The sequence below is a fragment of the Cyprinus carpio genome, chromosome B10 (genome assembly GCF_018340385.1).
Source record: "Cyprinus carpio isolate SPL01 chromosome B10, ASM1834038v1, whole genome shotgun sequence".
In the NCBI taxonomy this organism is placed as follows: domain Eukaryota; kingdom Metazoa; phylum Chordata; class Actinopteri; order Cypriniformes; family Cyprinidae; genus Cyprinus; species Cyprinus carpio.
Genome location: NC_056606.1, coordinates 11,676,087 through 11,701,563, shown reverse-complemented (window position 1 = coordinate 11,701,563; position 25,477 = coordinate 11,676,087). Strand labels below are relative to the sequence as shown.

Sequence of the window (25,477 nt, the reverse complement as noted above, 5' to 3'; positions counted from 1 at the left end):
ATAGTATTTGAATGATGTGTTTTAAAATGAAGTACATTACCGATCACCTAAGAGGACATGATGATAGAAAAAATATATATGAGATGGGAGGAAAAATTATATTTAAATACTTTTGCATTTACTTGCAAAACTTCTGCATTCCTTCACAAAAAAATTATGTTTCCTAAGAAACTTTGAATTTGCTGGCAAAACATTTGTGTTCTGTCATTATTTTTATTAGTAGTAAATTTAGCATTAGTAGTAAGATCATTTTTTAAAAATGATCATGTGATATGATTATGTAATAAATATTTCAATGATTTTTGCGTTCTCTCACAAAATGCTTAACTTTCCCTTAAAGGGATACTCCACCCCAAAATGAAAATTTTGTCATCTCGTAAAAGCTTTGTTCATCTTCGGTACACAATTTAAGTTATTTTGGATGAAAACCAGGAGACTTGAGACTGTCCAATAGATTGTCAAGTAAATAACAGTCTCAAGTCGTTATTTTTGTTTTCTTTGCTTACAAAAAGTGTTCCCGTCGCTTCATATAACCCAGATTGCACGTCTGATGGCAGATGGAGTATTCTGACGAACGACTTTCATACCTTTTATGGACCTTGACACTGTTATTTATTTGGCAGTCTATAGGACAGTCACAGGCCTCCCGGTTTTCATCCAAAATATCTTAAATTGTGTTCGGAAGATGAACTGGGCTTTTATGGGTTTGGAACGACATGGGGGTAAGTGATTAATGACAACATTTTCATTTTGGGGTGGCGTATCCCTTAAAGAAATATAGAAATTATATATATTTATATTAAAAAATTATATATTTCAACTCCAAAATTATTCAAAAACACATATTTCCACCACATATAGGCAAAAAAGTACTTATGAGCATTTCACACTCTGAAATTTATTACATCAAAGGAAAAATATTTACAATTTGAATCTCTTAGCATGCCAGAGTCACGAAACATACTCACTTGCCTACTGACACCATTGTTGACTGTTATAAATTGTAGACTGAATAATTGTAGAAATGAATAAAATGTAGAAATCTTACAAATATTTAAAATTAATATTCCAACAGCCTAACCTGCATTTTTTCTTTAAGGTTCTCACCATATTAAGAGATAATAAAAAAAAAAAACATCTTTCTAAATGCTGTGTAAATACAATAGAGGATCTGGGTGGTCAAATATGTTTAATTATTTACAACAGAGCTCATTTAGTAAATTTGAAAAACAATCAAACAAACAAACAAACGAACAAACAATTCATGACGATTCATGAGTGCTGCTTTGAACTGAACATACTGAAGTTTCTTCCTTTAAAAGAGTGTCAGAGGACTGCTCTGGGATGAAATTATATCCAAAATTCAGCCTCCTAGCTTGCTGGAAAAGCTTCTCAAGAAAGTGAAAACGTGTTCATATAGTAAACTGAATTATAACTATATATATCTAAAATGCATCCCCAAAAATAATATGAAAACAATATCACAATTTTCTTTTTTTTTTTTTCTTTTTTTTTTTAATCTTTAAAACATATGAGCTGGAAAAAAGACAATACCAATGTTTGGGTCTCAAAGGGCTCATCTTATTCTGTGTCTTGTCTTTGTGTTTTATGCCTTAACTTTATAATAAGGAGTTAAAATTTCAGACAAAAACACAACAAGAGAATGAGACTGAGCCCAAGGCACTAAAAAGTAGGGATTACAGCAAGTATTTGTCAAAGTAATTAATGTTATTGTTCCGGCTTACTGCCTGTAAACTGGTTTGAGTGGCAGTCATTAAAAGTCCCTCATGCGTGTCCTACGAATATGTAACATTATACAATCAGTAGCCTTTCACCTCAACTTGGTGCATTAGTCTAATGCAGAAAAAAAGTTTCCCAAGTTGTGCACTAAGTCCCACCATCCTGGATATACAGCTCTCTGAAACTTCGCTGAAGATGGTCCTTTCTCTCAGCAACCAGGTCGATCTGAAGATAACCTGCCCCCGGACACGTTTTAACTGGGGAACCCGTCAGTCTGAGATAGACCTGACTGCACTCTCTAGACTTCTCTAGAGATAAAGTCTGGAGGACTTATTTTGCTTTATGCTTCTCCGAGAGTGGACACACTCACATAACCAAACAAAGTTTACTGAAAAGTCATGAACAAAGCATGTATGTGAACACAACAGGAACACTGCAAAGTATTAAAATAAATATGAATTAATTAAGAAAAATTTTCTTAATTTTCTTAACTTCATTTTTATTTAATAATAATAATAATAATAATAATAATAATAATAATAATAAAAATATTATTTTATTTAATTAACACAATTTCATCTTGGTGTCCACTAAAAATAAATAAAATAAAAGTAATAATAATAAATAAATATTTAAATTAATTAAAAATAAATAAATAAAAAAAAATAAAAAAAAAAAATAAAAAAAATAATTAATACAATTTTTTTTTTTTTTTTTTTTATATCTTCATTATTTTAAGTAACAGTATATTGTCTTGGTGTCCAGTACAAAATCAAGTAAAATAAAATAAAATAAAAAATAAATAACAACTTACTATGTATATATATATATATATATATATATATATATATATATATATATATATATATATTATATATATATATATAAACAACTAAAAGGTAAATATAAACTGAAATAAATAAACAAAACAAATAAATACACATTTATTTAGTTTTCCCTGGTGGGAAGAAAATACATTTAAAAAAATTATATTTTTTTCATAATTATATTCGTAATTAAAATTATTCTTAAAATAAAATAAAAAATATATATTAGCCAACGGGTTAAGAAAAAACACTGTTTTAGCAACATGGCCTTAAAAGTGAAAAAGTGAAAGTGATGTGACATACAGCCAAGTATGGTGACCCATACTCAGAATTCGTGCTCTGCATTTAACCCATCCAAAGTGCACACACACAGCAGTGAACACACACACACATCGTGAACACACACCCGGAGCAGTGGGCAGCCATTAATGCTGCGGCGCCCGGGGAGCAGTTGGGGGTTCGGTGCCTTGCTCAAGGGCACCTCAGTCGTGGTATTGCCGGCCCGAGACTCAAACCCACAACCTTAGGGTTAGGAGTTAAACTCTCTAAACATTAGGCCACGACTTCCCCAGTGGAATGAGTTGGAGGCGAGACTGTCTGTACAAACAATGGAAGGTACTTCCTTTTTTGAAAACAAACATTATTTTGGCATTCTTTTTGGTGTCACCAGTGGAGCAAAAAAAGCTTATCTCTGGTCTTTCTGAGAGGCTTTGTTGATTTTATGCGATTCATTCAATCTCTCCTATGGGAAAACCAGCATTCCCACATACCCTTCCTGTATTGTGACCATTCCTCCCCGACCAGCATCAGAAAGCGTGGTTGTGATCACCTATCAGAAGCCAGGGTGAGCCAGCCACGTTCTTATCGACCCGCCCAATCGGCTGAACGTCCCCTCTGCACTTCATGGCCCTGGAGACCGGAAGGATCGATATTCTCCCACGAGGAGAAATGATTGATCGTCCTCCAAGACCCTGTCCCTGCTTCCCCCAAAACAAAACACTCCAGCAGAGGAGAAATCTGGCATAATGATCAGCTTTAAGCGATTAGTAACGGCTCTAGCCAGTCAGTGGCACAGATATGGAACAAGGCACGGCAGATATGAAAGAATACCAGACCATCATATCAGGTGTGTGTGTGTGTGTGTGTGCGTTGCTCGCTGTATTACGCATGAGACATAACGAGGATGTGACTCAGAGCGAAATGTGTTTTTTACATCTGCAGTATCAGCTCTGAGAGGGAAGACACAGGACATGCTGCCGAGAGAAAGAGAACCGTACAAATCTACTGAAAGGTCAAAAAAAGCGAAACGCCACTTGAATATCAACGAGTGTCATTTCAAACTCTACATTTAGGTTTATGGCTTCGGGGTGGGAATGGAGGAAATGTTTTTTCACAAAGCCCACACGGGCTCTGGTTAAAGGCGATGTTTTAATGAGAAGAATAACACTGGCAAACACAAAATGGTTAGGTGTTCAGGGAGGCGCAAACAGCCGTATTTACCGTTCTATCTGCCGGTCCCACACTTCTATCACCCTCGCCTCTCATCTTCAAAGCCGGACGGCTGGTGGCATGGGAAGAGGGCTCCCCCCTCATGAGCAAGACACAGAAAGGGCAGCGGCAGGGGCTGGAGGAAGCCAAAGTGGCCCTGGCTGAAGGGTGTCTTTGTTCCCCGCCAAGCGGGCTCGCTGCCTGGGCCGTGATTAAATAGAGGCCCTGGTGGGAGGCCTTCAGCTGGTGGAGCTCATCTCCGGCAGCTCCCTGCAGCCCTTGTTCTCTGAAGAAGAGGCTAGGGGGTAAGAGCGGAGCTGCGGGGTGGGCAAGGGCCGCTGCTCTGGGTTTGCTATAATGAGAGGATGATCGCTCGAGTCTGGAGCTGCTGGAGAGTGCATTAGCGACACAGTTCAAACTTGCCGCTCAGCGCGTGTAGCTCTGTGCCTTGCAGAGGTGTTTATTACTTGACAGTGGGGGCATTTATAATTGAGCTTGAAAGTTTTCTGAAAGGCGAGTGCAAGGCTGATTTTGCAAGTCGACAAAATCTGTTCTATAAAAAAAAGAAGGGCTGAGCGATAAATCGCATGCGATAGTCACGTGTATCTTGTCAGTAAAGCTGGTTTTGTAATCAGTAGTAAATTTCCATCACCTGCTTTCAAATGGAGCAGCATTTACTACACAGAGCCGTAGTTCTCTGACAAGCTATATAAAAAAATCACAGATGATATGGATTTTATACATCGATATTATGAAATCGCGGTGCAATAATGAAAGTTGTTTGCATAGCTTCTCAGTGAACTACGGCTCTGTGTAGTAAAATACTGCTCCTTCTGAAAGCATGTGAAAATAACACATTAAAAAATACAGAAATAAAACAGTAATATTGTGAAATATTATTACAATTTAAAACAACTGCTGTCTATTTTAATATATTTACAATTTTTTTTTATTCCTGTGATGGCAAAGCTGAATTTTCAGCATCATTACTCCAGTCTTCAGTGTCACATGATACTTCAGAAATCATTCTAAAATGTTAAACAGTTTTTGAAGCTTAATATTAACATGGAAACCATAAAAATTAACATCAAAAGCCCTATTCGCACGGGATTAGTATTATCTGGGGATCTTGTGTGATTTAGAAATTACCCCCATCTGAATTTCGTGTGGTGCATTCGCATGGGATAAACGAAGCCTGTGATTTTACTCAAATTTACTGACTTATTTCCCGGATACCCGGATGTCAAGGATTTGAGAGTCCCGTTCTATGGTCCGGTTAGATAAATTTTAAAAAAGAAACTAATATAGTCTTGTGCACTGTGTCATTTACATTTCACCAGGTTAAAATAATATCTCAAGCTTTATACTTGATTTATTTGTAACACATTAACCTCAAAACCTTTTCAGCTTTCTCTTTCTGCAAATTGTATGGTGTAGCGATATGACAGCACCCAAAATACTATCAAACACTCCAATGCAGCTCCATTCTTCGTGAAAGATGGATAAAAAGGTGCACCTCGAAAACCTCAAAAAAATTATATACGACCTGCCAAATGCTGGCCAAATCACAGAGATGCCGATTCGCGCGGGATGGACATTATCACAGGACCTCGGTGTTTGGTGAAATATGGTAGGTCATTTGCGGTGGAATTTTTACTTTACAAATTACAGACATGGCCGATTCGCACGGGATTAAGATCACAGACCACCTCCACAATTATTACAAATGACAAATGGAGGTCACCAGGTAACACTAATCCTGTGCGAATAGGGCTAAAGACACTTTAAGTTGATCAAAAGTGACTGTAAATACATTATAATGTTACAAAGGTTTTCTATTTCAAACAAATGCCGTTCTTACTGAAAGTTCTATTTTTGAAAATCTTGAAACAGTTGGAACAGTTTTCACAAAAATATTTTCAATTAAAAAATAAATTATGTTTTATAAATATATAAAATTAGAAAACAGTTGTTTTAAATTGTAATAATATCATATTATAGCATATTACTGTTAATGAACATTATGAGCTAATTCATAAATTAACAATAACATCAAAAATACTAATTAAGGTTTTTTTTTTTTTTTTTTTACCTGGTTGAATAAATAGTCTTGCAAAACCACAAAAACTACACACTGAACACTGAACAACTTGTTTACCTGATACAATTCTAAACTTTTCCATTTTGTGAAAAAAAAAAAAAAAAAATCTGGGATTTCATCATGTACAAAACTGACAAAGGATATTGTCATTCCCTCTCTCACTTGGCTTTAAGCACCAAGACTCTCTTAGCATCAGCTGCAACCTTGTAATGCACACGTACTGTTTGTCTATTTACTTATTTATCAAACCCTTGCCTGGCAAACTGTGCCTCCTAAGCAATTGTTGACTATCACAGACGAGTAGGATCCCTGTCCGCTTCCCTTGACTGCGAAAAGAGGCAAACTACTGTAAGAGCAAAAACACATTGAATTAAATATAAAAGTGGAAAGAGGTACAGGTAAAGGTCTGGAGATATACTCCTACAGCACTTTATCGATCTCATTCTCTTTCCCCGAAGCATGGAGACTGCAGAAAAACCCTAGCAGAAACTCAAGCCTCCTCCAACACAGAGCTCCGTTCTTGGGGGCAAAATAAATGGATCCCACCCCATCTGAGGCAGGCTGCCCGGGTCTGTTTGCCACCACAGTTTGCTGTTTTATTGATCTGAGCCATAGGTGCATCCATTTCCATGGGCTCACAAACAAGATTCTGATGCTTCCAGCGACTCTCGCACAAGCACAGACTCATGACAAGACACATACAAGAGCCTTGAAAATGAATGAAGAGTGGAATTAAAGTAATTATGCAGATTTATGCATTTAAGTGGGGTCCATAAGTCTGAGACCCTAATTGAAAATGCATTTGTGCTGCATTTTCATTATGTTTGATATTGTCAGCAACATAATAATTTGAGTGAAAAGATGAACTTCTAAATATACATGAATTTCACAATATATAATATTTAGTAACAAAATATTTGATTTGGGCAACATTTACTTTTATTAATTATTATTATTAAAGTAAAATGGGGATAAACATATATACTACTAAGCCAGATACTATTTACATTTACATTTATGCATCTAGCAGATGCTTTTATCCAAAGCGACTTACAGTGTATTCAATTTATACTTAAAAAAAAAAAATTTGCAGTACTGTACTGTATGTGTGTTCTCTGGGAATTGAACCCACAACCTTTTGCACTGCTAATGCATTGAATATTATTTAATATTTTGTATAATAATAATAATAATAATAATAATAATAATAATAATAATAATAAACAACAATACAAAATATTGTTAATTTTTGACTGTATTTGGCTTAGTATTTGGTTTGTCCCACATTTGCTTTAATTATTACTATTATTGGAAGTAGTAGTAGTATGTGTATTTTTATCCTTTTAATTATAATAATAATAATAATAATACAAAATACTGTTTACATTTTAAACAGAATTTGGCTCAGTAGTATATAGGTTTATTCCCATTTTACTTTAGTAAAAATAATAATAAAAAATCTTGTTGACATTTTAAACAGAATTTGTCTCAGTAATATATAGGTTTATTCTGATTTTTCTTAAATAATAATAATAATAATTAAAGCTGCAAGCAGCGATGAACGGGCCCTCGCACCCGGGCTCACCGCCAGCGGGTGGCTTTTGTAAAACAGCGAACGGCAAGATATATGCGTTTTATGTGGTAAATATAAGAGGAATATGCCAAAGTCATTTATATGTGCCAATCTTCCTGCTGCCAGCTGGTGGCGCTATGACTATAACTGGATTTTGTCATGTAGATTTTCTTCAGTCCAGCCACTTTTATCAAGCATATGAAATTTAGGGCAGATTGAACATGGAATGCTTGAGTTAGTATAAAGTATGTTGTGTCCTATTGCAAACAGGTGGCGCTATGATTATAACTGAACATTGGCCTTTAGATATCTTCAGGCCATGACTCTTATCAAATATTTGAAGTTTGGTGCAGATTGGACATTGCATGTTTAAGTTAGTGTAAAACCAAGCCATTTTCTGTTGCCAGCAGGTGGCGCTATGATTATAGTGGAATAATGACCTTCAGATGTGTTCAGGCCAAGACTCTTTTCGAACATGTGAAGTTTGGGGAAGATCGGGCATCTTATGCCTGAGTTACAACAACTTCTATTCCCATGGCGAGACATCGAAATTTGTCACGGCGCCATGGCCACACACCCTTCAATGAAACCTCAAGATGTTCACAATTTAACATCACAAAGGCCTTTAGATTAGACTGACCAAAAAAAATTATAAAATGTCATAAAATATCTAGGAGTAGTTTGTTAAGGCGTAAAACATGTCACTTCCTGTTGCCAGCAGGTGGCGCTATAGCGATATCTGAATATTGGCATGTAGATATATTCAGGTCAGAAGTCTTTTCAAACATGTGAAGTTTGGGGCAGACTGGACATTGTATGTCTGAGTTATAGCAACTTCCTTTCTCATGGCGAAACATCGAAATTTGTAAGGCCGCCACAGACACGCCCTTAAACGAAACCTCAAGATCTTCGCAATTTAACATCGCAAAGGCCTTTAAATTACACTGACAAAGTTTGGTGTTGATCTGAATAAATCTCTAGGAGGAGTTCGTTAAAGTACAACCCCTGAAAATGGCAAAAACGACACAAATTTTGCAGAGAAAATTCAAAATAACTGACTTCCTGTTGGGATTCGAATTTCGTACAAAAGAGACTTTTTTGTAGGTATTGGAGTGTTACATGTGTGTACCGATTCGTTTTGTACATGTACGTGAAACGTAGCTCGAGGCGCACTCCGTTGAAAATGTATAGGTGGCGCTATCGAGGCATTTTGCCACACCCAATGGAATATTGGCCTTCAGATATGTTCAGGCCAGGACTCTTATCAAACATGTGAAGTTTGGGCAAGATCGGGACATTTTATGCCTGAGTTAACAATAACTTTTATTCCCATGGCGAGACATCGAACTTTGTGACGGCGCCATGGACACGCCCTTTAACGAAAACTCAAGATCTTCACAATTTAACATCGCACAGGCCTTTAGAATAGAGTGACTGAAAAAAAAAAATTTATGTCATAAAACTTCTCGGAGTACTTTGTTACAGTGTAAAATATGTCACTTCCTGTTGCCAGTAGGTGGCGCTATGACTATAACTGAATATGGGCATATCAATCTGTTCAGGTCAGGAGTCTTATCAAACATGTGAAGTTTGTGGCAGATTGGACATTGTATGTCTGAGTTATAGCAACTTCATTTTCCATGGCGAATCATCGAAATTCGTCAGGCCGCCACGGACACGCCCTTCAACGAAAACTCAAGATCTTCGCAATTTAACATCGCAAAGACCTTTAGATTAGGCATACCAAATTTGGTGTTGATCTGAATAAATCTCTAGGAGGAGTTCGTTAAAATACAAGGCATGCAAATGACAAAAATGATGCAAAATTTGCTCATAAAATTAAAAATAACCGACTTCCTGTTGGGTTTCGGATATTGCTCCAAGAGTCTTTTTTGTAGGTATTGATGCTTTACATATGTGTGCCAATTTTCGTGCATGTACGTGAAACACAGCTCGAGGGCTGTTGATTTTTTTTACGGTAGGTGGCGCTGTCGAGCCATTTTGCCACACCCTCTTCTGAAACCTATATAAGACATAAATTTTCACCAGGTCTGACGCGTGTGCAAAGTTTCAGGACTTTTCAAGCATGTTTAGGCCCTCAAAAATGCGATTCATTTTGAAAAATAACAAAAAGAATAATAAGGTGAAAAAAAAAACGCAAACAAATATGAATTTAACCTCGCAATTAAAGCTGCAAGCAGCGATGAATGGGCCCTCGCACCCGGGCTCACCACCACCGGGTGGCTTTTGTAAAACAGCGAACGGCGAGAAATATGCGTTTAATGTGGTAAATATAAGAGGAATATGCCAAAGTCATTTATATGTGCCAATCTTCCTGCTGCCAGCTGGTGGCGCTATGACTATAACTGGATTTTGGCATGTACATTTCTTCAGTCCAGCACTTTTATCAAGCATATGAAATTTAGGGCAGATTGAACATGGAATGTTTGAGTTAGTATAAAGTATGTTGTGTCCTATTGCCAACAGGTGGCGCTATGATTATAACTGAACATTGGCCTTTAGATATCTTCAGGCCATGACTCTTATCAAATATTTGAAGTTTGGTGCAGATTGGACATTGCATGTTTAAGTTAGTGTAAAATAAGCCATTTTCTGTTGTCAGCAGGTGGCGCTATGATTATAGTGGAATAATGACCTTCAGATGTGTTCAGGCCAAGACTCTTTTCGAACATGTGAAGATTGGGGAAGATCGGACATCTTATGCCTGAGTTACAATAACTTCTATACCAATGGCGAGACATCGAACTTTGTCACGGCGCCATGGCCACACCCTTCAATGAAACCTCAAGATGTTCACAACTTAACATCGCAAAGGCCTTTAGATTAGACTGACCAAAAAAAAAGTATAAAATGTCATAAAATATCTAGGAGTAGTTTGTTACGGCGTAAAACATGTCACTTCCTGTTGCCAGCAGGTGGCGCTATAGCGATATCTGAATATTGGCATGTAGATATATTCAGGTCAGGAGTCTTCTCAAACATGTGAAGTTTGGGGCAGATTGGACATTGTATGTCTGAGTTATAGCAACTTCCTTTCTCATGGCGAAACATCGAAATTTGTAAGGCCGCCACAGACACGCCCTTAAACGAAACCTCAAGATCTTCGCAATTTAACATCGCAAAGGCCTTTAGATTACACTGACAAAGTTTGGTGTTGATCTGAATAAATCTCTAGGAGGAGTTCGTTAAAGTACAACCCCTGAAAATGGCAAAAACGACACAAATTTTGCAGAGAAAATTCAAAATAACTGACTTCCTGTTGGGATTCGAATTTCGTACAAAGATACTTTTTTGTAGGTATTGGTGTGTTACATGTGTGTACCGATTCTTGTACATGTACGTGAAACGTAGCTCGAGGCGCACTCCGTTGAAAATGTATAGGTGGCGCTATCGAGGCATTTTGCCACACCCAATGGAATATTGGCCTTCAGATGTCTTCAGGCCAGGACTCTTATCGAACATGTGAAGTTTGGGCAAGATTGGACATTTTATGCCTGAGTTACAATAACTTTTATTCCCATGGCGAGACATCGAATTTTGTGACGGCGCCATGGACACGCCCTTTAACGAAAACTCAAGATCTTCACAATTTAACATCGCACAGGCCTTTAGAATAGAGTGAATGAAAAAAAAAAATTATGTCATAAAATTTCTCGGGGTACTTTGTTACAGTGTAAAATATGTCACTTCCTGTTGCCAGTAGGTGGCGCTATGACTATAACTGAATATGGGCATATCAATCTGTTCAGGTCAGGAGTCTTATCAAACATGAGAAGTTTGGGGCAGATTGGACATTGTATGTCTGAGTTATAGCAACTTCATTTTCCATGGCGAATCATCGAAATTCGTCAGGACGCCACGGACACGCCCTTCAACGAAAACTCAAGATTTTCGCAATTTAACATCGCAAAGGCCTTTAGATTAGGCATAACAAATTTGGTGTTGATCTGAATAAATCTCTAGGAGGAGTTCGTTAAAATACAAGGCATGCAAATGACAAAAAATGATGCAAAATTTGCTCATAAAATTAAAAATAACCGACTTCCTGTTGGGTTTCGGATATTGCTCCAAGAGTCTTTTTTGTAGGTACTGATGCTTTACATATGTGTGCCAATTTTCATGCATGTACGTGAAACACAGCTCGAGGGCTGTTGATTTTTTTACAGTAGGTGGCGCTGTCGAGCCATTTTGCCACACCCTCTTCTGAAACCTTATATCAGACGTAAATTTTCACCAGGTCTGACGCGTGTGCAAAGTTTCAGGACTTTTCGAGCATGTTTAGGCCCTCAAAAATGCGATTCATTTTGGAGAAGAAGAAGAAGAAGAAGAAGAAGAATAATAATAATAATAATAAACAAAGCAGATACAAGAGGGTCCTCACACCATCGGTGCTCGGGCCCTAATAAACGAAGCAGATACAAGAGGGTCCTCACACCATCGGTCCGTCTGTTACAATAATACAAAATATTGTATTACATTTTTATTACATAGTATTTGGTTTGTCCGTCTGTTACTTTGATTATCACTATTATCATTATTATTCTATTTTTATTATATATTTATAGTATTTTTATATTGATAAACTTCCTTCCTCTAAAACTTCCTTAAAACTTAAAGTTAACATTTAATAAATTAGATTTAGAATCTCCACTGTATGTTCAAATACATAAATCTGAAACATTTTCTAGAATTCATTGGAAGTTTCAACAAACCCTCTGCCTTTAATTGACCTGATTTCTGGCTTAAGGTAATGCTGTCTTCCGCTACATGCTAAAAGCTCTTTCAATCAAAAACAACAACGACACTGGTTTCATCTTTGTGGATTTTAACTGGGCTAAGGCCTTCTCTTTCGGTGAGTGAGGGTATTTGTGTGCGCAAATATATGCGAGTGGGTGATGTTTGATGAGCCATAGTTTCTCTCGTCGTAGGGTGTCTCATTCTCTTCTCCTAATTGGAGTCTCCATACAAACACAAACTCCCATTGGTGCAACCCGAATGCCCCAACACAGCATCACATGCAAACACCCACGCACAAACACGCACATACAAAGCCACGAACAGCTCGTTTTGTGTGATGACAGTCACCTCTAGCATCTCTGCAGCCAATTAAATGTGTTTTCAAGACTTGTCAGATCGTTTTCCCCTCCCCCTTCCTCCCTAGTGTACAAGCTCGTCTTTACACATCAGTGGGAATGTGTCATAACCAATGGCAGGCTGGCCTCTAAAGAGTCATGAAGGGTTGATGGACACACATGAAGGTCTTGAAATTGCAAAACATTGTAAATACACACTCAGTCTCATCATACGTGTATTATATGTGGATAATGCATTTATAATAAATGACCTAGCCTCTCTCCCACATACTTGCTGTATATTTCACAGCTCATATGCACATCACTCCCACACATATAGAAACACTCTCCATTACTATAACGTGCTAGTCTTCTGGAGAGCTCTGGTGAAAGGATACTTCCCAGCATGCTCCACTGCCACCCTGTAGTCGATGTAGCTGTTGCAGGGATGGAAGTTGAATATGAACAGCAGGTTTGAGCGTTCAAACACAATCACCTTGTCAGCTTGATTCAAAGTCGTGACTGCTGCCTGTTAGAAACAAAAGCAAGATGCAAATGATGTAAATGATTGTCAAACATGAATAAACTCAGAGAAAGCTGGTATTGTTCGGATGTAGTACACAGTTCATGAGTTCTCAGATGTTTTTTTTTTTTCTGAAATGTCTTAGGAGAAATAAAAACTTGAACAAATTAAACAATTGTTGATGTGAGTTTAGAGGTAAGTACAAAAAACAAAAAACGGCAAGTCTGTTTTGCTGCCTTTATTTGGTTTGATTTTACTGGTTTTTAGAGGGTTTTGTCTGATGGCCCAGCTTGGCTAGGAGTCTAACAGATTAAGCCTCTGGGGTCCGAGGGTGTTTTGGGGCCATGGAGAAGTTTTGACATGCCCTGACATTTGTGCTTTTTTCAGTTGCTTATAAACATATAAATGGCTAAAGTCTGATTACTGTAATCACAAACTGGGCAGCAATATGTGAGCAGCATGTATGTACATGATTGTGTTTTTGAGAAAACAATGTTTATGTGTGCTTAGTGAAAAGCTACAATTTTGAAGTCACTAAAATAAGGCCATAAAACACATACAGAACATTTGTTCATAAGACTTTTGAGAATATATTGACTTAAATTTTCTGAGACACTTTTTGTTTCGAAAGGGCATATGCGAAAAGGCGTGAATGATCATGAATATTAGTGTGATTCACACCTGAGAAGATTTTTTTTCAGGTTTCTTTGATGAAGAGAAAGTTCACAAGAACAGCATCTTTTGTAACATTATAAATGTCATCATCATTTTTGTGCTAAATAAAAGTTTGAATCTCTCTCTCTCTCTCTCTCTATACTGACTCCAAGCTTGAATGGTATAGTGTATATTGTTACACTTGGAGTAAGACTGGAGTAATGATGCTGGAAATTTAGCTTTGATCACAGTAATAAATTACATTTTAAAATATATTCAAATAGAAAGCAGTTATTTTAAATAGTAAAATATTTCACAATATTACTGCTTTTGCTGTATTTTTGATTAAATAAATGCAGGCTTGGTGAGCAGAAGAGAATTCTTTAATCTAATCTAAAACTAGTTCAAATCTTCTTGGCCAGGTTTGGTGGACCAGCTTAAACCAAAACCACTGAACCAGCTTAGTTTGGTCTATGTTCAAAAGAGTATAAAGTGGTTTAAAACAAAACAACAACAAAAAACAAAACAAAACAAAACAAACAACAAAAAATGTTTTGATACAAAGAAGTGGCAGAAACTTGTTGCTGTTTCATGTAGAAACATTAAAAAAATGAATAAATTAGCAAATAAACAAAAAAAATAAACAAATAAATCCTACTACTACTACATATAAGAACAAGAATAACAAAATAAAACAAAATAAAATAATACATGTTTTCATACAAAGAATAACTTGACAGAAGCGCAGAAACAGGTTGATGTTTCATGTAGGAACATTTTAAAAACAAATAAATGTGCAAATAAATAAATAAATGTGCAAATCAATCAATCAATCAATCCTTCTACTAAAATAATGTAAATATATAAATGATTGAAATAAATACATAAATTTTAACTAAAAAAGTATACTTTAAATAATGGTCTATCATTTCTCATAATAACTAAAATTAAGAAGAATAAAGAAGAATTCAGTTATATATATATTTGAATTCATATTCAGATTTTTGACGATGTCAGACTGCAACATCCATCTCTGAATTTGCTGAAACATATATTGAACATAAACTGTGGTTTGACAGGGTTTTATACAGTTTAATGCGGTTGTAATCTTATTTCTGCTGTCTTCAGTGCAAGGTGTGCGTGTGAAATAGACTTCCTGCTATGGAGAGTCATGCCTGGTTGGCTGTATTATGCAATTTCATTATCATCTGGGCCATGCATCTCACATCCCATTTATTATGGCAGATAAATAGCTCCCCACAGTTTAACAGATGGCAAGGAGAGATCCAGCAAGGAGATTTACACTGGCTTTCTTCTGTAGGTTAAAGCTAGTATGAGACATGCATGTTTAGGAATGTGTGTATGTGTGTATGTAGGGGTGTGCTCAAAATATCGATTCTTAGATACATACCGATATAATAAAAAAAGATACAGTATCGACATTCTAGCCCTTAGTATCGATACTCCGCCCAGCCATTAGGGGGCGCAGCGACCCGCGAGTTCTTAAGTCATAGGATAAAGCTAGCATTACCAAGAGTATCCTCAGTTTATTGTTTTGTTGCTGCAGTGATTTTTGTTCAACCTGCCTTTTTGAGGACAAACCTGGTTTAGCCTTAAGATTTTAAAAATCCATCCTGTTATGAGGTAGATTAGATTTGTTGTTGTGCCAAATGTTAAAGCAAGATGTAGCATTTAAGTGCTTTCATAGTGAAATATGTTATGGCAGTACCTGGTGTCACACAAAAAGAATTATAAGAAGATTTAATAAGAAGAATAATAATAAGAAGATTGTGTGCTTGTGTGAGCTCAGACTGTACCCTTGGAAAGTTAAATGTTGACTTGTGGTAATTTCCAGATTAATACAATTTGTGTACAATTAATCAGAGCACTTAAAGTTGCAAATATTTAAGCAAAATGCACTTTGTTATAAAGAGTTCTGTTTGTTGAGTAAATGTGTTCAGCATTAACTAATTGGCTCTGGCCCATGTATTTCTATTGAATCGTATCGAATCGTGTCACATTGTATCAAATCGTATCGAGACAGCTCTGTATCGAGGTACGTATCGAATCGTGACCTGTGTATCGAGGTATGTATCGTATCGCCACTTACTCAAATATATACACCCATATGTGTATGTGCATCTCACCTGACCGGCAGCCAGCCAGCCGTATTTGTCTTCTGTAAGATTCATGTCACGGTCGAAAGCATAAAGTTGTCGGTATCGCAGATGCTCAATGTCCACAAGGTTGAACTGGCGACGGGCATAATGGTAGCTCTCATTGTTTCCTTTCCTGGGAAAGTCAAGCCATTCCGGATGGCCAAACTCGTTACCTGGAGAAAGAAAAGTTTGAAAAATGAAAATTGCAAAAGCTGGTGAAAGCTTTTATCACCAACAAGAAAACACACCCCAGAGCATTTTAAGGTAATTTTGTGTGTTATGAAAATATTATAACTTACATCCCCTACGGGTCCTTTTCTCATGAGATTTTATTACACTGCACTGTTTTTAACTAAATAAGATTTATTTTTAATTTTACCAGCATTACAATACATGCCTGGCCATCAACAGGCAGAAAATCAGCCTTATCTAAAGATCTCCAAGTAAGGCTATTTCTTTCTTTTTCTTTCTTTCTTTCTTAAAGACAATAAGATTGCCTATAACAATACATGAATTTACAGGAAGGAACAAGTAATACAGACAAGTAAATAAATAAATAAATACATTTGTAAAATAAATAGATTTGCTATATAAATGCTACAACACATTACACACACACAAACAATAAAAAAATTATAGAATAATATTATAGAATAACAATTATATAAAGTACAAACAATAATAATAATGATAATAATGGGTTAAAGAAATTTTATTTTCAACAAAATAAATATTTTCTTTTTGATGAAAAGCAACAAATTTCTTATCTTCTTGATCCAAACATCATTACTTTCTCAATTAAAGCATCTAGCTAAATTTATACTAAGGAGTCCTTTCATAGACGTTCACTGATTAACAAGAAATGAAAAAGAGCAGCAGCAGAAAAGGACATTGAGACAGTGAAGGATCCATGGCAGGAAGAAGAAATAAAAAGAGAGAAAGTATCAGAGCGATCAAATCCCTCAGCTTCCACTTGAACTTTACTTAATGTGCACAGGGACCTTCGGCAGCAAATAATTCTGATAGAGTCATATCATGTGTCAACTGAAGAGAGACAGAGCATAGGCTAGCAGTGGCCGACACTCGCACAAAGAACCGTGACAGCTCAGACTCCATAATTAAACGAAGAGAGTGAAGATGACGAGACACTTTGTCTCTCTTACGGCCCCTGTCGCCTCCGTCATGCGCCTTATCCTGCCGCCCCATGCGCTGAATACAGACACAATGATAAGGGACGTCCACTGCTCTCCACCTGCACATATATTAAGATAATCTTAAATTATTCAATGCTTGCACTGACGACGCACTCCTTAAAGTTATGGGACAGCACTGAAAAGAGCAGTTTAAGCCCAACACATCTGCTGTTTTTGGCAGGATGGTTTTCCTGAGTGAAAGTTTAGCTTGAGTGAATTGCGATCCTCCATAGATTCACTGCCTGTGCAATATCCTGCAGTTGTATGCATAAGTCTTTTTGAAACATATATAAAGCTCACTTCATAACACCGGTTGATTGACAGGTAACAGGGGTCAAACTGTATCTTTCACAGGTTAGATCAATATAGGAGCTATAACTTGGAAGGATATAGGGGAGATGGATTTTATCTAGGCCAGAAGGACTGCTGCTGTCCAGGTGCAGGCTAACAGCTACATTTTCTTTTTTCTTAGAGCCGGGAGCAGATGCTGCAATCTATAGATTGAAAAGTTACAGAAGCAAAAGTAGAACTGTACATTTTCTGAAGAAAACACCGATGCAAAACTCAACCATGCAGCAGTAAGGTTTTGTGGGATGTTGCCAGGTGTTCTGACTTTTTTTTTGGTGAATTGCAATGTGGTTGCCAAGTAGTTTGAAGAAGTGAACTGAGAATGTCTTTTAAATTCCAGTTTTAATTGACAAACAGGATGAAGAATTGCAATACGAATAAAAATTAAAATTCATATTGCTAATTTTTAACTAAAAGCAAAGACTGTCAGTACAAACATTGAATGTTGGTTTGACAATGCCTTGAAAGTTTTGGAAAAGTTTAAAATCCATTAAGTTTGAATGTTTATACACTACACTACAAAAGTTTGGGGTTGGCATGAAATTTTTTATGTTTTTGAAAGATGTCTCATGCTCAACCAAGGCTGTATTTATATATACAAAAAATAAAGTAAAACCAGCAATATTGTGTATCATTTTAAATCACAATTTTTTTATATTTGTATATATTTTAAAATGTAATTTATTCCTGTGACTGAATTTTCAGCAGACATTATTCCAGTCTTCGGTGTCACAATTCTTCCAGAAATTATTCTAATATATTGATTTGCAGTTAAAGAAACATTTCTTATTATTATCATTTTTGAAAAATGGCTGCTTAATATTTTTTTGTGGAAACCGTATTACAATTTTTATTTTAGGATTATTTGATGAGTAGAAAGAGTTCATTTGAAAATAAATTGTATTTCTTTCTTTCTTTTTCTTTCTTTCTTTCTTTCTTTCTTTCTTTCTTTCTTTCTTTCTTTCTTTCTTTCTTTCTTTCTATTTATTTCTTTCTTTTTCAAACAATTCAGGCATTTCTTCTTCTTTCTTTCTTCTTCTTTCTTAATCTTCGAAGGTTTTTCTTTCTATTTCCTCTAAGAGCAAGGCATCAAACTGCTCCCCGGGCGCCGCAGCATCAAAATGGCTGCCCACTGCTCCGGGTGTGTGTTCACATTCAGGCATTATGTGTGTGCATGTTTAAATAGAGCACAAATGGGGTCCCCAACTTGAATGTCACGTCACTTGTGTGGGGAAGTCGTGTAAGTTGGACTCCCAATCGCAGTAGTGTTTACCTTCCAGCTCAATACCACGACACCCTTGAGCACAAACCCCAACTGCTCCCCGGGCGCCGCAGAATATGATGCTCCGGGTTTTTCACAGTGTGTACTTTACACTGCTCTGCTGATGCATATCGGGATGGGTTAAATTCACATTTTGAGTATGGTTTGTTTGTCACGTGAGTTTCACTTTCAAGAGCAGTAGGTGTTTAAGACAACAAATAATAATTTTCCTGCTTTCAAAAATGTGATCATATAAAAATTCACATCGTTTGTGTGAGTCACAAGAGTGCATTAAGACAATAAAACTGCACAATCAAAAGCATCGGGCCCCAACTATGCGGCTCCCCAGTGAGACTTTCTGAATAGGACAGAGTCAAATTTGTCAATTAGTGTAAGCATACTATTTTCATTTTTGATTAGGCAGTCCACACTCAAGTAACCACACAAAAAGCACGCACACACACACACACACACACACACACACACACACACACACACACACACACACACACACACACACACACACACACACACACACACACACACACACACACACACACACACACACTTCCCTTTTAAGATTTCACTAAGCCCATAATCTGATTTGACGTGCAGTGATGTTTGAAGTCAAGTTTCTCTTTGGTTACTATAGCGTGAGGCCAAAGATCCTGGTGAGTAGCAATGGGATTTAAATAGTTTGCATGAAAAGCCCTCCAAATGAACCCATAAATAAGAAATGGACTTTTTTTTTTAGCTCTCCATCTCTTTCATGTGTAACAAGCTGCAAGGTGGAGATTAGATGGTCTTTGAGTTCAGTGTCAATATGAAGTCAAAGAAAGAAGCTCTTGCCTTCACTGTTAAAGATAATGTGACTTGTATGCAGTCTCTGTAGAGCCGAGACTAACAGATGAGGCTAACGGAGGCTAAGTGTGGATTATGGCCAGAGAATAAAAAAAAAAAAAAAAAAAAATAACACAGGCATATACTGTTCTAACAGTACAACATGCTTTTTGAGAATGATGTGCATTTTCAATGCATATTAGGTGAGGAACATTAAAAGTATGTATTAATAAATGAAGTGTGACTTGATGAGAAATGACATTTTCAGCTGTAATTAACCTTATTCAAAGCTACCTGTTACTGCTGAATTACCTTACCAAACAACAGGTAAATAATTGTACACTTCCAACTTCCTCCACACATCTAATTGGCTCTGTAGGATACTATGATCAGTCAAGTGTGCCTGGAAACCAAAATCAGGTGAATATATATATATATATATATATATATATATATATATATATATATATATATATATATATATATATACTATTAGGAACACCATACTAATACTGTGTTTGACCCCCTTCGCCTTCCAGAACTGCCTTAATTCTATGTGGCATTTGATTCAACAAGGTGCTGAAAGCATTCTTCAAAAAATGTTGGCCCATATTGATAGGATAGGATCTTGCAGTTGATGGAGATTTGTGGGATGCACATCCAGGGCACGAAGCTCCCGTTCCACCACATCCCAAAGATCTATTGGGTTGAGATCTGGTGACTGTGGGGGCCATTTTAGTACAGTGAACTCATTGTCATGTTCAAGAAACCAATTTGAAATGATTCGAGCTTTGTGACATGGTGCATTATCCTACCGGAAGTAGCCATCAGAGGATGGGTACATGGTGGTCATAAAGGGATGGACATGGTCAGAAACAATGCTCAGGTAGGCCGTGGCATTTAAACGATGCCCAATCGGCACTAAGGGGCCTAAAGTGTGCCAAGAAAACATCCCCCACACCATTACACCACCACCACCAGCCTGCACAGTGGTAACAAGGAATGATGGATCCATGTTCTTATTCTGTTTACGCCAAATTCTGACTCTACCATCTGAATGTCTCAACAGAAATCGAGACTCATCAGACCAGGCAACTTTTTTCCAGTCTTAAACTGTCCAATTCTGGTGAGCTCGTGCAAATTGTAGCCTCTTTTTCCTATTTGTAGTGGAGATGAATGGTACCCGGTGGGGTCTTCTGCTGTTGTAGCCCATCCGCCTCAAGGTTGTGCGTGTTGTGGCTTCACAAATGCTTTGCTGCATACCTTGGTTTGTAACGAGTGGTTATTTCAGTCAAAGTTGCTCTTCTATCAGCTTGAATCAGTCGGCCCATTCCCCTCTGACCTCTAGCATCAACAAGGCATTTTCACAGGACTGCCGGATACTGGATGTTTTTCCCTTTTTACACCATTCTTTGTAAACCCTAGAAATGGTTGTGCGTGAAAATCCCCAGTAACTGAGCAGATTGTGAAATACTCAGACCGGCCCGTCTAGCACCAACAAACATGCCACTCTCAAAATTGCTTAAATCACCTTTCTTTCTCATTCTGACATTAAGTTTGGAGTTCAGGAGATTGTCTTGACCAGGACCACACCCCTAAATGCATTGAAGCAACTGCCATGTAATTGGTTGATTAGATAATTGCATTAATGAGAAATGAACAGGTGTTCCTAATAATCCTTTAGGTGAGTGTATATATATATATATATATATATATATTCATGTTAATGTCTTAAAGGGGTTGTTTACAATAAGGAAATGAATACAGGTTTTCTTTCATTGCATCATCACAGCAAAAGAATGTCAACCATAGTTGAGTGCTTAAGTTTATGCTACATCATATTTCAAAAGACTCCAATTATATTCACCTAACAAATTTATCCTACAATAGTAAAAAATACCATGCAAAAACAAAAAAATAAAATTGGAAATGTCATATCAAAATAATAATAATAATAATTTGAGGTACGACTTAGGACAAATGATGCACTATAGTCCAAATCTAAGCAATAATAAAAGTGTTTGCCTTGGCAAGCACCACCGAATATGCTAATTGCATACATTATACAAAATTTTGCTTGTGCATACAAAAAGTTACTTTTTGCATTATGTTTGTGACAGTCACAAGAGGCACATTCAGACAACAAAACATTAAGATCAAGACTCTTTTGCATCACAAAGGCCACGACCTTGCGGTTTCTCTGCTGTGTAAGTCTTCTGCCAAAATAACACTCCAAAGTTCTGTATTAATAACCAGCAGCCAACTGTAGCTGGATGCTTTTAAACATAGTCTGTGTGTCTGGATGCTTTTGTTTAGTGTGCAATTTGGCCAGCTGTCTGCCTCTCCCTGTCTTAATTAGGGGGAGTAGGAGTCTGTTTAATGGGAGGAATAACTCCCTTTCTATTCCAGTAGGAGCAAACATATGCCTTTACTTCACCACAAATCTAATAACACACAATACACCAGTCCCAAAACGTATTTAGCTAGTTAAGCCACCCTTAAAAAGCACAAATGTCATTGCAGTAGATAAAATAAAACACAAGTGGCATTTATGTAAGGAACAATTGCAAAGCACACTTCTCAAGCTAAATATTTCACACTGCTTGGACACTTTCTGGTCAACAGTTAATGTCTAGTTCAGAATCATCTTCAAGTTCATGAGTAATGCAGATGGGTCATTCCATGTCAACTAAGTTAGAGGTCTGACATTCCTCTGTAGAAACAATAGCATTTGTATGCAAAGTGACCCACATTTGGTTATCAACAAATTGGTCAAATTTAACAATCTGGGATATCCCCATATTTCTGGGACTGAAGCACATGGCCTTATAAATGAAAACTCTGTAAGAAAACTTTGTTAAGAACCAGCATCTAAAAGGATACTGTGATATCTTTAATACTTCTTGAGCAAACCTTGGAAGAAAATTATTTTGGCACTCAGAAAGGTATGTCCTATGCAAATTTTTTTATAGAGGGAAAGATACCTTTCTAATTTCATTTTCTCTTCAGACATTCCTCTTTAAAATAAAGAGGTATGAGCTAAATGCAAAATTACAAACATTTGGTTTTTGACCACTGAAACGGTGTACAGTTTAACAAATAACTCCCAGATATTGAGAGCATCTCTGGAACTAAAACAAATAGGGCCATAACTAAAGAAAAGTTTGTAAGGATCCAGTATGTAAAAGGATATTAAGATAACTTTTATACTTCTCAAGTGACAGGCATGCAAACATTGGAGGGTGGTTAACTGTCACCATTGGCACATAACGCAACAAGTATTGTTAAGTCAATATATATAATAGTAATATACCTACCAATCTCTTTGTAAAAATAAAATGATGCTGTCATCTATATAATTTTTTCTCCCACTAATTTTGCTCCAAATCTCAAGTGAAAATTGTCATTTTGACTTCCCTTGACAAAATAGTGAATTATTCCCTAAATATGCATCCATGACATGGCTTTTAGCACTACTTATGTCTGTCTAACTTCAGAAAAAATGTCAACTAAATAAAATGGAACTCTATGTTTCAACTGCAAAAATACTTCCTAATGAACCAGCAGGAACAGAACGTAATGTTCGTAAAACAAATGGACAACTGCTAGAGCAGTCAGACTAACAAGAACAAAAACAAAAACTATCCAAGAACAAACGGAAGAGGGGAATGGCATGTTTTGTTCCTTGTTTCAGAGTTCTCATCCTTCCCTCTTCCATTGAAAAAGACTGAAGAGGTGCTTAAAACAGAGAGTAAATAAATACAAGCCAACGCTTCCCGCCCACAAACGAAACTCTTTCATGCACGAAGAAAATGGCACCCCTTTCAAATTCAATTAAAGCCTCTTCAGGCACATTGCCTTCCTGTGTGCTTCTCAGGCCTTGTCTGGCAGCCTCCGCGCTGTCAGGCTAATGCTTCTCTGATCTCCCGCTGAAATAACTATTAATCAGGACTGGTGTTTTCCTGCTTCCACTTCCACATACTCTAGTGACAGGCTGATTTGTTCTTGTTTTTATTTAACCTCCTTTTCACTTGAAACATTCATTATTTTTCTTCTTATTTCTCCCACGCTAACCCCAAATCCTTGGATGTGTGCATATAGTGGGTTAAAATTGGTGAATTATTTGCTCTGCTGGCATGTTTGGAAAAAGAAAAAGTCATTTAAGACTCCTGTACTGTTTTTGTACTCTTGTCTAAAAACACATTTTATATCTAATTGTTATATTTAATGATCAGAAAAATGTTATGTTTATATATTAAATAGATTTATTTATAAATTATCTATCTATCTATCTATCTATCTATCTATCTATCTATCTATCTATCTATCTATCTATCTATCTATCTATCTATCTATCTATCTATCTATCTATCTATCTATCTATCTATCTATCTATCTATCTATCTATCTATCTATCTATCTATCTATCTATCTATCTATCTATCTATCTATCTATCTATCAGGAGTCAGAGCACAAGGATCAACATCAGATTTAAATGTTCTCCCATCTTCAAAATCCCAATATAGCCCCTCTATGTACATGCACAGTCTAAATAACAGCGACTTGCAATGATGGTTGTTATAACAAACAGCAGAGGCAGACAGGCGTAGCAATTTTTGATCCGTTCTCTAGTTCCCTTGGAGAGGAGCCAAAGTCAATGAGAGAGAACTACTAATCAGAGGAGGAACACTGCTAACATCAATGTCCAATAGCACAATGATCCGGAGAGAAAGAGGGCAGAGAGGAATGGACGTGCACCACAACCATCTCATGAAGCATTGGATGTTAATCTGAAGCAGCGCTCACAGTTCAAACAGTGACCTCTGAAACGGGCTGAATATTTACAGAGCTGTGCTGGCGTGTCGGCTGGTGTAGGAGATGATGTAGCTGCAGCATGCTAATTAACAGCGTTAGCGGGGAGAGAGATCGATGTGTTTGTGTGGATGGATTTGAGCAAAACTGAGCATTGATTTGAGGAGGAGTGCGGTCTAGTCTTTCACCTGAACAGCCAGGATGAATCTGCTCTGTTCCACCAAGTTTTTCTTTACACAGTTTACATTAGCTCATAACTCGGTTACTTAAAAAGTATAATTGACCATTTTATTATCTAATCACTAGAAATTAGTTTGGGAGTCACATTGTATTTGGGGCTGTTGTCACATTATGTTTTAAAATATGGATGGAAATGTCCAATAGCTTTTTTGTAAGACTTCCAGGCTTGCTTCAATATAGAAACTTAGTTAAATAAACAATTTCACCCTGAGAAATATTCAGTAAAGTGTGTAAAAACGCATGAACGCACACACACACACACACACACACACACACACACACACAAAACAATAACAAACACAACTTTTCTTTATTTTATTTCATTTTTAACAGGAAAACAAGACCTGAATAAATAAATAAATAAATAACTTCAAGAAGCCTGTTTCCACCTAAAAAAAAAACAAATAAAAAATACTGAGGTAAAGTTTTAAATAATATAAATATAGATATAAAGTTACAATTATGAAAAAATACATACCACAAAAAATAAAAAAAAAAGACCTATATATAAAAAAAAAAAAACAAAAATAAATTTAACCACATAATATTAAAATAAATATATACATAACACAGTGAGCACACAAAATTCTCTGCCTTCCAAAAAGGAGCAAAGTTTTGACGTTT

At 36.6% G+C, this 25,477-nt stretch overlaps 1 protein-coding gene across 2 annotated transcripts in view; it reads right to left on the bottom strand.

The window, feature by feature from the left end:
* The window catches only part of gbe1a (glucan (1,4-alpha-), branching enzyme 1a), a 146,373-nt gene that overhangs the window by 29,761 nt on the left and 91,135 nt on the right, over window positions 1–25,477 (bottom strand). For both annotated transcript variants that reach the window (XM_042732506.1, XM_042732507.1), the window contains 2 exons: window positions 16,147–16,331; window positions 13,221–13,351 (listed from right to left, as the gene is read on the bottom strand). In XM_042732506.1, the coding sequence (XP_042588440.1) occupies window positions 13,221–13,351; window positions 16,147–16,331 (316 nt within the window). The remainder of the gene's footprint in view (window positions 1–13,220; window positions 13,352–16,146; window positions 16,332–25,477) is intronic.